Below are 17,278 nucleotides of genomic sequence, written 5' to 3' on the forward strand. Positions count from 1 at the left end.
TGCACATGCATTTCATTTTTGTTACACCAGTCCGTAAACCATGAAGGCAATCAATTAGCATGAGAACACAGAAGACCCTATTGTACATGACAAACAAATATACCTACACTGGCAGTGAATAAGGAGGAATAAAAACATTATACTTTGTATTTTTCTGTGATTTATTTTTTCATAAAACAGAAACAGCAGCTTTCACACACAAACAAAATTAACGTTTATTGCGATATGGACAGTAGAAGACAGACAAGGCATGTGGGATTATACTTTAAGTACAATAATAGTTCTCATTAAAAAAAAAGTATGATACAGGAAATTTTACACACAGAACAATGAAACAAAGAGGCACGTACAGTTTGCACAGTACCCTTTAAGCTCCTGAATAAAACGGCTATCTATTATTTATTGGCAGATCTCTTAAAAACAGACACTGCATCCCCAAAAATCCTTTTTTTTTTCTTTTTGGTTTCACCACAGTAATCCCAGAGGAAGGAAAGAGACTCGTTTATCGATTACAGCTACATTTTTGAGAGATGCATGTATGATTTCAGCCCTCTGCAGTGCAGTGTGTGGTTTAGTGTAAGTGTTTTATCTCCACGTCTGGAATGTTTAGTCTTTACACACACCTGCTGCCTTTTTTTTTTTAAAGAAATACTGAAATAGAAATAGATCAACCAGGAAAAAAGAAAAAAAGAATAGTTATATTGACTCAGTCATTCAGACTCTTTTGTTTTTCCATACAGTAAAAACATCAGAAACAATGGGAGCATATGGCAGTATACATAGAGCACAACATACAGTAGATATTCAGTATAGACATGGAAGAACATGCTGAAATTTGAGCATATCGTCTTTGCACCAGTAACAGTAGAACCACTTATCAAAAATATTGGCATTTGCCCTTGATTTTTTTTTTTTTTTATTTCCCCCACCTACTGAGAGTGAAGCTACAGTTCAAACAAACAAACAAACAGGTATCAAAATGGATTACATTTAAAGAAAGTGCGTTTCAGTATGAGTCTGGGGAGATGTCTCTGTGTCCGTTTGGAGTAGGCAGTTGAACGGCGGCGCTCCCTGTTCAGAGGACGAGGTCTCGGGCAGGAACGTGAAAGTGCGGGAGATTAGAAGTGGTCCGGGACCGTCAGCAGAGCATCCTCGGTGCTGCGCTGCACGTTCACATTCTAAAACGGTGGTGAGAGGGGAGGGAGGGGGGAAAAAAAAAAGATTTAGTCGTCACTGCTGCTTATGTGACACTTACAAACTGACTTTATATTAAATATTCCCTTAAAATTAATTGGAAATAATAATGCATTTAGTCTAAAGAAGCAGAGTTTGTATGTTTTGGATGCAGCTATAACGGTTTTTAGTCTTTTGCCGTGGTTCAAACGTATTGTCTCAGTTCAGAGGACGTTTTCCCAGTGAAATGATTAATTTGACTTCTTTAACGGCGACTATTAAAGAAGCACTTTAGAAGTAATAATTTGACTGTAGATAGCAGTTCATTCTCTGCTTAGATTTACTGAGATAAACGACTCCCACTGACATGAATGCAGTTCATAAAACTGTTTATGTGGACGTTATTACAGCCAGTGAGTGCTGCTTTGAGCTTTGACAAAATAAACATGTTTTGAGGATAAAATATATTTATTTCCATCTGGATTATTACTATTATTATTATTTTTTTTTATATTCACAATGAAACAAAACATGAAACAAGTTACATCTTGATGAAATCATTTACTGATTTGGTAGTAAAAACACATCTTTATTCTTATGGAGCTTTTTAAAAATGTTGGTGCACGTTATAACCCTTCACATTTAGAAAGTAAACAAGCCTTGGCACAGTCGTAGCTTAGGACAAACACATTAGTGAAATGACAATCAAATTGTGCAAAAAAAAAAGTATGTAAATGTAAAAAATGAAATAACAGCTATATTATACATAATACATGTAAATAGTTTCAAGTCAATACAAAAAACATTCACAATCAGTAATGAAATCTAAAATGTTCTGAGATATAATATAGATATAATGAGCTAGCTATGTTTCTTCATTCATTCACTTCAGTCATTTAAGAGCACACTGCTTTGACTTTTGATGTTAGCATTGATTTAATTTAAATTAGGGGTTTATTGTATGTGAACCAGCTGTTTGTCCCCTAATAAGTCTCAATAAGGTCACAGATTTTTGTCCAGTACACAGGCACTGCTGAGACGATGAGATGTGATTCATGCAGCTCCAGCTAACATGATTAACCGTGGAAATAAAACAGCACGATGCTTCCCATAAACAAGAGTCAAGATGGAGGTAGAGTATCAGTGGTAAGAGATGTCACAGTTGTTCTGGTTCACAGGCCGATGGGAGACTAAACATGATATTGTGTGGTAGGAAAGAAAGGGGAGCTGAATATGATGGAGGAAGACGTAATGCGCCTCTCAAGAAAAACAAAACAAAACACACAGACGGTTTGTGTGTGTGTGTGTGTGTTATCTGCGTGGGATCCTCCTGATTGAGTTGTAGGTCACGGACGAGGGTTAGCTTGAATACGGAGTGAAGTCAGGCGTTTGCTGTGAGACATTTCTGTGAGCTGCCAGAGATACCTACCACTGGTCTGTCTCTGTGTGTGTTCACAGCGTCCACGCCTAAATACACAGACTCCACTTTACATCCTGAGCAGGAGCAAACGAAAAACAAGGAGCATTAGTACGGAAACAGATGACAAAGCAAGTTAGTCCCATTTAAGACTGAAAAAAATATATGGAAATATGTCTACATAATTTCACACAGATAGTTTTTTAAAGTGAGGAGTTGGATGAGATCCACAGTCAGCAGCGAAATGTATTTAAGACAACCTAGTAGGGGTGTAACGGTATTTGTATTCGTGCCGCGGTGTCACGGTACGAGCGTCACGGTTCAGTGCACGCAGTCATACGGCGAATACGTCTGAGGCCCTGTCCACACGTACGAAAACGATCTTTTTTCTCTCCGTTTTCGACGTCATCGTTTCAAGAAATATCCGCGTCCACACAGATCCGTTTCAGCACGACCGAAAACGCTACTTCATATTCCAGGCCTATAGGTGGCGCTGTTTCGGTTTCAGAAATTCACCAAAAATGGAGAGGAAGATGCGGAGCATGCGCACAAAGCTTGAGCGCTGTTTACAAATCGCCTTTTTTGCTCAGCGTGGTGGCACAGGAGCATGATATTTTGCCCTAGTAACCCTAATAGGCTCAATATCGTATTGATAGCATGAAAACTAGCATGTAGTCCGCCATTGTTGTTGATGTTGTTACGAGACGTCTCGCGGGAGGTGGAAGGCTGCTCGGGAGTGTGGCGATGACGTCATCGTTTTCCCGTTTTCCCCGTCCACAAGAAAACGCAGGAGCTGCGTTTTCGAATTTCTCCACCCTGGGACCCGTTTTCAGAAAAGTGCGTTTTAGGGCTATGCGTTTACAGGATACGTCTGGACGCTCGGCCAAAACGATTAAAAAAACCTCCGTTTTGGCGTATTTGCGTTTACGTGTGGACAGGGCCTGAGTGAGTAGCCTATTAAATAAGAGGAAAAGTCGAGTCCTCACTTCAATCCAGGTGACGTAATGAGCTAAAAGCTTCCAGCTAACATCATTAGCCTGCAGAAGAAGAAAAACAGACGAAAAAGAAAAGTAACACAGTGTGTGGAGTATGGATGTACTAAGAGAAGTGTAGAGTTGGAAGAGCCGCCGGCTTCATTTGAGTCACCAGTGTGGGAACACTTCCCGGTGCAACATAACGGCGATGGCACGCGGCCGACAAAGACTGTGTGCCGACGATGTTTCGCAGAGGTCTGGTATGACGCTGGAAACACATCAAACATCCTAACGCACATAAGACGGCATCACCCCTGTTAAAGAATAATTTCTCTTCCCTATAGATAGTTTGTGTAGTTAATGTTAGATTACTGCTGGGGTCAGTTATCTGCCCTATATTCTCTCTGAGGAACATGCCAAGGCCATGGTCCCTCTTTGGCGTCTTCAATCTTACTCTCTGGAGGATACTTTGCATTGCAGACATAGCTGTAGAGTTAGATGATAACGCCCTCTGTTACTGGAAGACACTTTGTATTTCCTAACTGGTGCGAATCCTTATCTTCATGTTTATGTACTGTAGCCAATTGGATGTTAACACATCTCCCCCCTGCCTCGGCCTTCCTTGCTATTATAAGAATCTGAGCTTTACTGTTTGTCCCTTAGAATTTGAGGTGGACTCATGCACTTATGCTGTGATGACGAAGCTTCTGTTCTCCTCCATCAGCATAAGACATACAGGACTCTGGTGCTTCTTCTTCTTCATCGGCATCACCACAAATTCCTCCCTAACAACCCCGATATGTGTATTATTTACTTTTATAACAGGAGGTGGTTTTTAGTTTTTTTTGGTCATTGGTGTCTGTTCAAAATAGATGAAAAAAAATAGTGTAATATATGCGTGAGTTTTTTCCTGTTGTACCGAACCGTGACCCCCACACCAAGGTACGAACCGAACCGCGACTTGTGTGTACATTTACACCCCTACAACTTAGATAAATCAAGTCCATTAAATAATCACTCCTTGAAGTTTACACAACATTAAGGATATTATTCTACACATAGAATTATTATCAGACAGATTTTACAGATGGAGAACTGGAGCTGTTTAATCAACCTAACCACCAGACTCCACTGACAAAAATAGTCATTTTCCTTGGGGGTTTGCTGCTGTGTCTTTGGTGTGTTTACCGCAATAGTGGAAATCCAAATGTTAAAACATGAAAGCTACACAGCATTAAACCCAACAGCTCCTGTGTTCTGTGATGTAAAATTACAGTTTTTGTCAATGGAGTCTGGTGGTTTTGAAGGGAGCGATATCATAGCTTCAGGGTTATAACACATTTTGCTGCTGACCTGCTCCACAACAGTGGAGTACTCTGTGCCAGTACTTTGCTTCTTCACACTGCGGGCATGCAGACCACCATCTACTTAAAGTAATACACTGACTATGGATAAGCACCTCACATGACCCCCCTCCTTTAAATACTGACACTAAAGAAAAATGGTTTCGAGTCACATGGGACATAAAAAGAAAAAAAATGACATAACTCACCATAAGCCACAGGGGTCAACTTCAACACGGTGTGCAAAGGGCACTTAAGATAAGGCAGCTCATCTGATGACGGAGAAGATTATAAAAGTTTCAGGGTCAGAGTGAAATAATCCAACCAATAAATGAAGAGTACCTGTTTACGCCGAGTGGTTCTTACCCGCAGTCTTGTCCAGGAAGTAGGCAAGCAGACAGCGCATGACGGCCTGGTGGCAAACGACCAGAACGTTCTCCTGTCTCTCCAGCTCCATGATCACGGGCTCCAGCCGCTGCACCAGGTCTTCATATGACTAACGGAGAACCACAGACCCATCAGACACTTGAGGACACAAACAGGACACATCATTCACCTCCAAAACAATGAGTCCTGCTCTCACCTCTCCTTTGGGATAGCGGTAGCGGTATTTGTCTTGGTCTCTCAGTGCAAACTCTAGAGGGAAATGCTCTTGGATCTCCTCGTACATCATCTCCTCGCACACGCCCTTAATGAGCAGAAAGAGAAACGTGTTTAGCGTTTCATGAATGCTTTCGTAAAAGGGTTTTAGCACCGACTGACAAATACAGGATACGTCAGTACGTACAGCGTCTATTTCGTTGAGAGATTTCCACTGTTCGTACGGCACTCCCAGACACTCCGCTGTCTGGATGGTTCTCTTCATCTGGCTCGTCCACACCTTCAGATCTTTGATTTCCTGGTCCTGGATGAACTTCCTCAGACTTTTGGCAAACTACACGTTAAAGAGAGCATGAGAGATATATTTAAACTAACCAATAAGATCAGTGGTTTAAAATAAAACCACACAGCTAGCACTAGAAACACTACAAACATACATCTTTTCCTCTGGCGGACAGACCAGCGTCTCCTCCGATGCGCCCCTTGATGTTGAGGTCGCTCTCACCGTGGCGACACAGGTAGATGGAGCGCGGCGTGATGTGGATGTTCATCAGGTAGTAGACGATTCGGCTCTGGATGTGGTCCACGACGCGGTTCACCAGGTAACGGCGGCCCACGTCCATGATCTTAATGTAGGACAGCTCCCTGCAACGAGGCACGCAGTCAATCATCTGTAGTCTTGAGCCGAGTTAATCCCCCCCGAGGCACGTTTGTGTGCGTCCTCACCTGTCCAGGACCTCATCCAGAGGCTGGTAGGATGACTCGTAGCACTTGATCCTCTCCATGAAGTCTTCAATGGCCTCCTGTGAGTCGCAGTGTATGTAGTCAGGGTTTCCCAGCTTCACTTGCTACGAAGAGGATGTGAGCAGAGGAGAAGGGGAAGTTAGCGGTCTGATGCTTATTCAACCAAAACGTTTGAGTAAAAGGAGACAAATCTCACCACTATATTTTGTTCTATGACGTCTGGATCCTCGCACACGGACTCCACAAAAAACACCTGAGTCGACGAGAAGACGCAGTTAGTTTGACAAATCGTTTAGCGACGGTCAGAAAACAGATCGAATCCTCTGAACGCACCTTGAAGCCGTTCTGCTCGGCGAACTTGACGATGGTTCCTCTTCTTTCTCTTGTTGTGTTTGTGGCATCAAAGACCTGAAATAGACAGAAGCAAACAGTCTTCAAACACGGACACATATTTATTTATTCATTTATTTAGTGTGTGATTTACTTCCTGCAGATCTACTCTAGAGCATCAAGGACTCACCGCGACCTGTCCTCCTTCGACGCTCAGGTACTGCCGGACGTCATTGAGGGCCGACGTGGCACACTGACTACAGAGGAAGAAGAAGACAATTTGGCACTTTAACTTTGTGTCGGAATTTGTAAAAAGGATTTCACACAGATGAGGAAACCTGTGGAGTCTCTGGTTGGAATGAAAACCCTGCAGACTTGTTTGCAGTCGGCCAGCCCTGCGTGAGTCAGACAGACAAGACATCCACAGAAGTCGACTCACCGCCTGATTTTTAAGCCTTCTTCATTATCTGGACGGAAAAACTCAAAGGATTTGTAGATCTTCAGACACTCCCTCCGGTACTGGCCAACGTTGAACTCTAGAAGACAGACATTTTTATTTAATTTAAAGATTAAATACGTGATTAAACACAGCTGGGAGTACGTGTTGTTGGGGATGAAGCTGGTACCTTTGGTTGGCACGCCTATCCAGTTTAGGTAGCGGGTGAGCTTCTTTGAAATGTACGTCTTCCCCCTGGCTGGAAGTCCAACAGTCACAATGAGGGTCGGGCAGTTTGTCATGCACACTGAAAGAAAGGGAGACGCAGAAACACCAATTTAAACGGATTTAAGTCACTTTGCTATTGTTCCGTTTGGCTAGAAATTAATTAATCTTAAAAGCTTCCCGTAATTACACTCGAAAACCCCGTCAGTGGGACAGTGACACACATCAACTGCAAGAAGGCGGAGGTATAGAACTGACAAAAACCAAGTGCCTCACAAAAATATTTTGTCTGCCTTTCATGTTTTACAAGAACTTGACGCCACCTTGAGAAAATATGACGAAAATTTAAAACCACACTGGAAAATAAGGAGACAAGAGAAGGTGTGGTCCGCGTGTCATCCACTGTGACCTACTCCTTAAACTGCAAACCAGAGGCACGAGCTGACTAATTGAGGCCAACTAGCATGTTGTGGAGCGAAGGTCAAGTTTGAGCGACGCAAAAACAACAACCACTAACACTAGTAGGTGTCTGTGAGGATCCTCAGGCATCCAGGTCACATCTAAAACAAAGCGGCTTGAAGGAGCAAGGATATTGGTAACCAACGTAGTCACAAAGTCTTGTTTGTATTGTGATACATATGCTAAACTTCTTCAGTCTTGCCCTTAACACACTCTCCTGGTATTATTATAATAAAAAAATAAAACTTAAGACTAAAATAAGAAAACCCACTCTGGAAATAAAAAAGTTAAAACGTGTGATTTCATCTAATTTCCTTTATCTTGTCTTTTTTTTTTTTCCTTAAAGTAGTCCAAGCTGCTGTAAACACATAAAGAAAAACATTTTCAGCCTCAGATGCTCCTCTGGTCTCTGAGACACTCCCTCACGTCAAAGAGGATTTGCGACACAGGGGGGTTTTGTATTGATGTCCCAAAGAAGGGGAGGGGGGGGGGGTCCCGCAATATTTATTATGCAGCAGAGTCAGACATAAAGTGATTAGAAATAAAGTGGGTGAAGGTAAAAATTCTTTGCGGTAGATACAGGACTGGACTAGCTGCAGCTTGTTTCAAAGAAAAACACCAGTGAGTTGAAGAAAAGGAGAGCTTGACTCAGCAAAACCTGCCCAGAGAGAAAAAGAGACTGAGTGAAATTGAAGAGGAGCTGCTCAGTAACAGACTAACATCGGACATGTCGGTTGTTATGATCCACGGGTCATGCCTGTGCAATTAAATGCAGCTGATGTTAAAAAAATAAAAAAAATAAACCAGACGAGCTGATGCAACATTACCAAGCACTAAAATCTCAAAAAAAAAAAAAAAAACGGCGCACAATGCAATATAAAGGAACATCTGTTGAATTTAAAGACAAAACATTTAACATTTTAATGTGTGCCATACAGTATAGGCTGTAATGAAACACACAAATGAGCGAAATAACACCAGCAGACACCCGACATCTCCTCCCAGATGACATCCTTTTGCGCACTTGCCGACCCGCTGCATCTTCTTACCCCGTCTCTGAGCTATGTGGCCGTTCCTGCACGGCATCCAGATCTTCCTGAGCGGGTTCTGCCTGAGCTCCCGCGGGTAACTCTCCAGCATGATCTCTTCGTTGTCCAACATCCCCGGACGGCGGATCAACCCTTGTCCTCCTAACAACAAACTGAGGTGGTGGGCTGCAGCCCTGGCGGTCTGATTCTGCAGGCTGCAGGGGGGGTGGATGTCACATATCAGCTGAGAAACAGCAGTTTCTCTTTACCGTAATGACCGGCCACTGAGCGCAACGGAAAGCGAGGGAGCAAAACAAGACGCCGGGTGCAGGGTGCATCATTAGTGTTATCGCGTATTTACAGTGTTATCCCAGGTTTTTAGTCTTATAGACACAATCTGTGATGAGATAGGCATTTCAACAGTAAAATCTTCCAGACAATGCAAAACTAAATATTACAAAAATGGAATTACAAACCTCCAAAATCAAGGATGACAAAATACTCACACATCCCATAAGGAAAACTACTTCCATGCAAAATACAGTTTCACCAAATAGTACCAACTCAAGGAAAGAACTGTCTACCAACTCTATGGATGTAGTAATTCAGGCTGAATTGGGTGGAATTTAAACAAAGCCTGGATTATACATTCATTCTGTAAATAACTCATAGTTTACTGCTTTCCTGCGCATATTATTTTTTTCTATGGGTTTGTTTCCCTTGAATCCCCTCAAGAAATGTTTTCCCAAACATTCCCAGAGTCTAGGCAGACATCCAAGAACTCATTTCTAGGAAAACACCATTTTAAAAAGACGCTACCGTAATGTCGCGTGTAGTGCGCAGGCAAAAGCGGGAACGAGCGAAAAACAGGCGCCCAGCTGTCCACATGCGGCACACATGGCCAGTGAATGCAGCGGAGGACTGAGCCAATCAGAGGGCAGACGGCAGGCACGGCGGCCAATAGGAGAGCCGGAGCGGAGGAAGCGAGGGCGTGCTGACTTTCGTGGGAGCTCAGATAAACACACGAGCATGAAAACTGAAGGAGCCCCAGGTTTTACACCACGACTCGGCCACGGGGCACCGAGTTAAGATCACACATCGTTCTTGTGGCGAAAGTTCAGCAATTTGAGATACACAGCAGAACATAGTGTCTGACACTGAGTCAATATTTTGTTGAGTGTGCCTCTGAAAAACAAAAACAGGCACATACAGGATATACTAAATGATGATAATAGTAGGCAACTCAGGGCTGAAAGTACAGTCATTTAATAGTAACTGAGAGAGGATTTACTGCTTTTATTCTGTTAAACATTTTAAATTTCTGACCGTTTGTTGGAGAAATAAAGATATCTGAAGATGTTGGATTGTACACTGTAAAACATTACAGCCCCATTAAGTTACGTGATTGTTTTTCTTCTCTTTAACTCCAATAGTCAAGTTTTTGATACTGAATTCAATTTAATAAATTCTCAAAACTTAAAACTTGTCCATTGTCTTGGGTTCGTGTGAGTTTTGTCTGTGCGGTCAATGCTCATTTAACTCATTTAATGCTCAAAAAAGTGATGATGGGGTGGAGGAAGGGGTGATATGATATGAATCCTGGTCATTTTTTAATCAGACAGAACTGTTACCATAAAATGGAGATACCTTTGAAACAGGCTTGTGCACAATTCAGAATTGAATTGAGAATGACTCCTAAATTCCAATTCAATTCTTGAATTTGAATTGAATTTGAATTGATGTCAAAAACAGGATCTAGAATTACAATTCGAATTTGAATTAAAGGAAGCAGAATTGCAATTCAATACAAATTCAAAGAAATTCATATACATAAGTGAAGTGTTTAACAATGAAGCTTTACAATATATGTCAGATATGATTTCATTACATATTCTATAAATGATATTAGTTTGAACTACTTGTACATATTACATTAACAGGAAATGTTTCCCCCCAGCAATGAATGTTAAAAGCTCTAGTCACAGAACACATAATTAAGTTTGATTTATTGGAATTGTAATTTTGTGGAACACAATGGAACGTGACTCCATATCCCAGAATGCTTTGCTTTAACCAAGTATTTAAAATGGTTGCCAAACAATTTGAGGTGGACATTTGTTTGAAAGCTTCTTTTCTACACAATTTGATGGTCAACACCGGACTTTTTAAGTTTCAGAAGTCCCTTACAACTTCAGATTACAAACGTTTATAGATTTAACACCTGTAATAACAGCAACATGGAAAATAATACCAGGCCTAAAAGGTCATTTGTAAATATCTTGCCATACCAGCTTCCTCTGCACCTGTTGAGAGAATCTTTAGTGTTGCAGGAAAGATATTCAGACCAGAACGGTGCAGACTCAATGATAAAACATTTGAGGAGCTATTGAGAATTAGATACAACAGTGTTGCTCAATGAGTTTTGCATTGGAATAAATGACAACTGCATTTACAACGACTTTGTGTTATTTGATTACTTTGAAATGAAAATAAGATTTTGAACAAAACTAATCAAACATTGAGGGAGTAATTTATTTCAAGAATTTGATCATTATCTATATGTTGGAACAAAATGTATGCAGGGTTGAGGAGTGACTAGTTATGTGCAATGACATTATGCTATTAAATTACAAAATTAATGTAATTGTATGTGAGATTCAACACATTCTTTCTGTTGTATGACTGTGTGAAATTTCTTTGAATTGCCATGAATTTAATTCCACTTCCTGTCATTCCAACTCCAATTCAAATTCAACTTCCTGTGGGGCGGAGTCAATTCAATTCAAATTCCAACTCATGAATTGAATGGCGGCCAATTATGAAATTCTGAATTGTGCACAAGCCTGCTTTGAAACAAGGCTCTACCAAACCACAGTATTACAGCATCAGCAAAAATACTGGCACCATCAGCGTAATGGACGGGTGGATTTTAGAAGCCGTTTGTTTGCCCATTAGAAATAAAAGTGTCCTGTTTTTAGTGGATCCTCTCTAAACGACCTAAATAAAACAAATGTGTAATGTTGTTTCTGAACAAACGAAATGTTAGTTGAATGAACTTCAGGTACACTTTGAAACTTGCCATGAGACGTTGAGACGAGAAATCAAAGTAGGAACAACAACCTTAGTGCTCTCAACTTGAAAACTTAAGCCTTACTTAGTTAAACTGATCTTAACTTGGAGCTGTGAGTTCATTTGATGAGATAACATTTGTTAATTAACCTAATAAGTTGCTTTAGCTCATAGTATTACGTTGAAACAAGAAATTGAAACAGATTTTCTTCAAGTTGAGTTTACTCACAATTTTTAAGGCAGCAGGTGAAGTTTTACAAACTTGAAACGTTTTACAGTGTAAGATATTATTAAACTACTATTTTTCTGACATTTAAGATCAAAGCATTTATTTAAACTGACACTTTGGTGGTCAACATTGTTGAAGCCATAAATTTGCCTGAAAAATAGTGTAAAAAAAAAAAAGGTCCATTACACCTGATTATTCTCACATTAAAAATTAAAAAAAGCACAACAACCGCAGATTAAATGTTGGTTTTGATCAATGAATCATTTCAGCAGTGAATCACTTATTTCCTCTAAATTACGGTCAAGTCTACTATTAAGTCTTACAGCATGATTCACTGCTGTGTGACCAAATACAACATGTTAGAAACTGCAGACTGCAGCATAACCCTGGCACGAGACAAAAAAAAAAAAAAAAGAGAAGTCCCGCCGCCCTACTCTACACTCATCAGCAACTATGGATGAATGCACGAGTCCAGTCACTTTCAAGTAATGACTGCCTCGTGTCAATTTAACATCCTGACTCCTAATAAACCTGAGCTGTTTTGATCGCAGCCTTGATGAGAAACATATAATACCACAGCTGAGACACCAGGCGGCGCTGGGGACTCACTTTAAAAAGCCACGAGTTCAGATTCCAGTGAAGTAAAGAATGCAATGCAACATTACTCTGATCTGAGTGGCAGCTGTGTGCAACATTTGTGTTCAGTATTAGAATAAATGGGATAAAAGCAACTTTTTAGATTAGAACATTTTGTCACACACCGATCAGGCATAACATTATGACCACTGTCAGGAGAAGTGACAATTCAGTGCTCTACTGGGAACTGGCATTCATTCATGTAGATGTTACTTAGACACGTAGCACCCACCTAGACCAGACCAGGCACCCCCACCCCATAGCAATGACACTCCTTGATGGCAGCAGCCATCCCCAGCAGGATGCAGCCTGACACAAAAACAGTTTAGGAACAACTCAAAAAAACATGAAGAACAGCACAAGGTGTTGATCTGGCCTCCAAATTCACCAGATCCCAAACTGATCAAGTATCTGTGGATCATCACCTCAACCCATAGGACCCAAACGCCCCCCACTAACAACATCCTGTTGTCAGTTACCACAGGACACCCTCAGAAGGCCCATGTCCATTCTCTGATGAGTCACAACTTTTTTGGAGGCACGCAATATTAGGAAGGTGGTCATAATGTTATGCCTGATCGTGTACATCTAGGAGGTAGTCCTGTTTCTGATCCACTATGGTCTCAGCTTTATTTATTCTCAGCTTTGACCAGCATGTAGTTAATCTAACGTAGGCTCAAGTCCACCTAAAAAATATAAACATGAACAGTTTGGAGAAGTGTCAATAGAACAGTTACAGTATTTAGAGTATATCAAAAAGTGCATTGCTTTAAACCAACAAGGTAACTTCAGTGCATGAAACACTATCTCGTCTGGATCCTCTATTGCCTGAGTTTACAGTATCAACTTACCAAAAGATCGCTGTTTCCACTGGGTTATCTTGTGTTGTGCACGTAACACAGAAACAAACCAACCAACCAAAAAAAAAAAACCAACAACTTCATGCTCTAATGTAAATATAGGCCAAAGCACATCCAGGTATTCTATCTTTAAAATACACGTGTAATACTGAGCAAGCAGCAGACATTCAGATGTAATTAATATTTGATGGAGCCACTGGGTAAGGCGTCCAGTGGCCCGACGGTTGAGATGCACAAGACATATCCACAACGTATATGATTCGGTTCTTGGTCAGAGGTGAAGATGTCCCTTTACTTTCTGCCAAAAACATAATCATTTGTTTTGATTTTGGAACCTGGCTGAGGGGATTTTCCTACACGGCTGTTGAACAATGAGGCCTGGCTTATAGTCAGGATTCAGGCCTGTCCTAAAAGAACCGGCTGAGGTTGAGATTAGGGCTCAGTGCAGACGAGTAAGGTCCTCCAAACAAAGCATATGAAGCTTCCTTTTTTGGCAAGAGAGTCCTGTTTATTAGATTACAAAGCATCCATGCAACACTGGAAAAACACTTTTGCGCCGAACTGGTAACAAAGACCAAACATTTTCCAGAAAGCCAAGGTAACAGCTTAAAATGTCTGGCTTTATCCAAGTGATAAACCAAACTGTGACAACATTAAATTTACAACAAACAGAGCAGGTTCACCGTTTGTGCTCGACACTTTCATTCTAACATAACAGTCCTGCACCAAATCCCCCTTCATGACTACTGTAATGTTCATCCAAAGAGCGTTTAAGAAAGACAACTGGACTTGTAGAGGTTTTTTTTTTTTTTTGAGAAGATGTTTCGCCACACATCCGAGTAGCTTCTTCAGTTCTAAGGGACTGGTGGGAAGTTGAGGTTTAAATAGGAACATATGTGGGTGTAGCCCATCAGAAGTGAAGAAGCTACCCGGACGAGTGTCAAAACATCCACAAATCCAGTTGCCTTTTTGGATATACCATGACCTGGATGACTGACAACCTTCACAGATGTAATTTTCTGCATTGATTTAAACACTAAAGTGTTTCTGTTATTTAGCCCACTGACTAAAATGTCAAAATAACAGAAACATGCGTCGGTACAACACATTACCATTCAATAGTACTACAAAATGAGCTGAATCAACAGCTTTCTCAGTTATCTTAAACTAATGCTGAATACTATAACCTTCATTAAGATAAGATTTAGTGCGGGACGGTTAAATTATTATGCATTAGTTTACACCATTGTACCTAATTCAAACTGTTTAATAGATGATGACAGAAAAAGGTTGTTTCATCTGAGTGTGAAGATGAAGATGATCGGCCCTACAGCACAGGAATGTAACTGTATTTATTTGCAAGCGTTTCAAAAAAATAACCCTAACGAGCATTTGCTTAAACGCCTTCCCATGCAAAACGTCAGCCACGTCGGTGCACCGAGCAGGCAGCACAGTCACTGCACAGGCTTCACACAGCCTCGCCTGGAGCCTTTAATGTGATTCTGTGTGAGCGGGTGAACTTTCCCCCAGATAGAGAGCAGACACGGGGAGGGAGGGAGGGGAGGGGGGGGGGGGGGGGGGGGGGGGCGGCGCAATGAGGGATGTGAAAGCAAGTCTGTGAGCGTGGACTATTGTGGAGATTTCAAATACAAATCAGACTGAGATAAAAATGCAAAAAAATGAAAGCTAATAAGGACTGATTTTTGTGGTGTTTTAGACAAACGGAAGACATAGGGAAGTGTTATTTCAGCTTCTAGCATGTGAGGCAGCCTCAGGCTTGAAGAGGAACATCCTGCAGGATATATGGCCACTGTGGAGTACACGTAATGATATAATCTGTGCTGCAGCACCCACTGAAGCATATTCCCTCTGCGGCGTAAACAGTGCAGACGCACATGACAAAGCCTCTCAACCACTCTTTTTGTGGCATCACATTTTCACTCCAAGGGGAGCTCGATATGCACGCCAGCCGCCATCATCAGGCCGAAACACAAAGCAGGCTAAAATAAACAGACGAGCCTCCACGATCACGTCAGTGTGTTTTTCCTGTTTTTCTGCTCGGCCCCACCTCCCTGCGTTCAGGCATGCAGGCAGACAGGCCAGCAAAGCACTTCTCCTGCCCACCAGCACGGCCTGTGCTCTGTTCATCCCTCGTACATCTGCCACAACGACCCGGGCCGTGCACGCCTACCCCAGCGTTACCACACTTTCACAAAGCACAGCGCGGTGTTCCTCAACATGACAGCACAGCAACAAAACCATAAACAGGCCGTGCAGGATGTGACTAACAGAATTACATAACAGACTATTCTTATAATAACTCAGTCACTGGATTATGTAGGCCATAGTATTAACACTGCTTCAGGTGCCACTCATCTGAACTTGCGGTATGCAGACTGGTTCGACGAAGGACCTTGAACAAGAAACAAGCTGTGGGGCCTGCAGAAGTAAACAGGGAAGTTAGACTTAAACGTTTCTGGTCACACGTGGCTCTGACAGAGCGCAGCACCTGCCTGATCAGGATTTTGGACCCAAATTAACTCTGAAATCTGTTCTCCATCTGTCCCGTCCGCTGCCACACATGTTGGGGGGTCAAATGAAGCAGTAGGTGCTTACGGTAATCGTGTTACTTACTCTGCAGCAGCTACATTAAAAACCCAGACATTCACTGCGTTGTTGCAACTTTTGCACAAGTTGGAGTTTATTTGCACAAATACGTTTATGCAAATTGATTATTATTCTGATTTTAGGTTTCTCTCTCTCTCTCTCCTTCTACAGTAACACTTCCTGTCCATCATCTTTTGCAAAAGTTTGAGCAGATCAACAACAAACTCCAGATACTTCTCAAACATTGTTGAGCGAAACTGATCAGCTCGATCTATATTACAGTGCAGACGAGAAGCGACATGATGTGTGGGAACCTTTTAACACACACAGATGTTTAGAGTCTCCCTCATAACTGTCAGCTGCTTACAGGCTAACTAACCAGCAGCTGCAGCCAGGCTAAAGCAGCTGATAAGGAGGATGCTAGCCGCCAAACAAACTGTTTCTTCTCAACATAACCTTTCAAGTGTGCACGTCTTTCGCATGTCTTCGAGCCGTGTGTCGCAGTCTGTTCCGCCTGTCCTCGACAGCTCTGAGGCGAGCCTACGTGACACAGACTTGTTTACTTCATCCGCCTGCTGCTGCTGCTGCTAACCCAGCTGCGCTCGCTGCACACGATGCCAGCAGCTAGAGGCGTCAGGAAATAGAACAAAAGTGGAAGACAAAAGTGGGGACTGAGCCGGAGTTCGCAGCCTACCTGGCCTGTCCCGCGTGTTCCTCGGGCGGCAGGAGCCCCTCATGGTCCCGGGTTGAAGCGCTTCTTTCCCAGCGTGCAGCGAGGAGAGGACGAGCGGAGGCAGCAATGAATGAAAGTCAGCTCCGAGGGGGAGGCGCGCTCCCTGCCGCGTCCACGTGGGTGCGCGCACACGCACATCAGTTTGTTATTGTGTCCCTTTACCTCCACCCCCGCCTCCACCCCCACCTCCACCTTGGAGATGCTCGTAAAGGTGCTGTAAAGATAGTGGACTGTCATCAACAAGCCCCAGGTAGAACAACATGCCCCCTGGCTGTTCAATAGCCAGTATTTAAATAAAAATAAATGAAGACCCTATTTTTAATTGATTATTTATCCTTTTTTTTCCTGTATTTGTTATGTAGAGACCCCTGTTTAATTACTTCCGCATTTAATGGTCTATGTTATTTATTAATTG

General features: G+C 42.1%; 1 protein-coding gene across 2 annotated transcripts; it reads right to left on the reverse strand.

The window, feature by feature from the left end:
• Positions 1–193: 193 nt before the first annotated feature.
• pfkfb4b (6-phosphofructo-2-kinase/fructose-2,6-biphosphatase 4b) lies at positions 194–16,916 on the reverse strand. 2 transcript variants are annotated; one of them, XM_084542789.1, is made up of 14 exons: positions 16,825–16,916; positions 7,208–7,324; positions 7,021–7,117; positions 6,772–6,838; positions 6,585–6,659; positions 6,448–6,504; positions 6,234–6,355; positions 5,945–6,152; positions 5,695–5,841; positions 5,491–5,595; positions 5,274–5,403; positions 5,117–5,179; positions 2,603–2,667; positions 194–1,178 (listed from the first exon to the last, which is right to left on the reverse strand). In XM_084542789.1, the coding sequence occupies exons 1-14, from the start codon at positions 16,865–16,867 to the stop codon at positions 1,119–1,121; spliced, it is 1,356 nt and encodes a 451-aa protein (XP_084398915.1). In that variant the 5' UTR covers positions 16,868–16,916; the 3' UTR covers positions 194–1,118. The 2 variants fall into 2 exon arrangements, with proteins under 2 accessions (XP_084398915.1, XP_084398914.1); XM_084542788.1 differs by lacking the exon at positions 16,825–16,916 and adding an exon at positions 8,751–9,146 and having other exon boundaries at positions 195–1,178.
• Positions 16,917–17,278: the final 362 nt, after the last annotated feature.

This window comes from Chelon labrosus, assembly GCF_963514085.1.
Source record: "Chelon labrosus genome assembly, chromosome: 4".
Taxonomy (NCBI): Eukaryota; Metazoa; Chordata; class Actinopteri; order Mugiliformes; family Mugilidae; genus Chelon; species Chelon labrosus.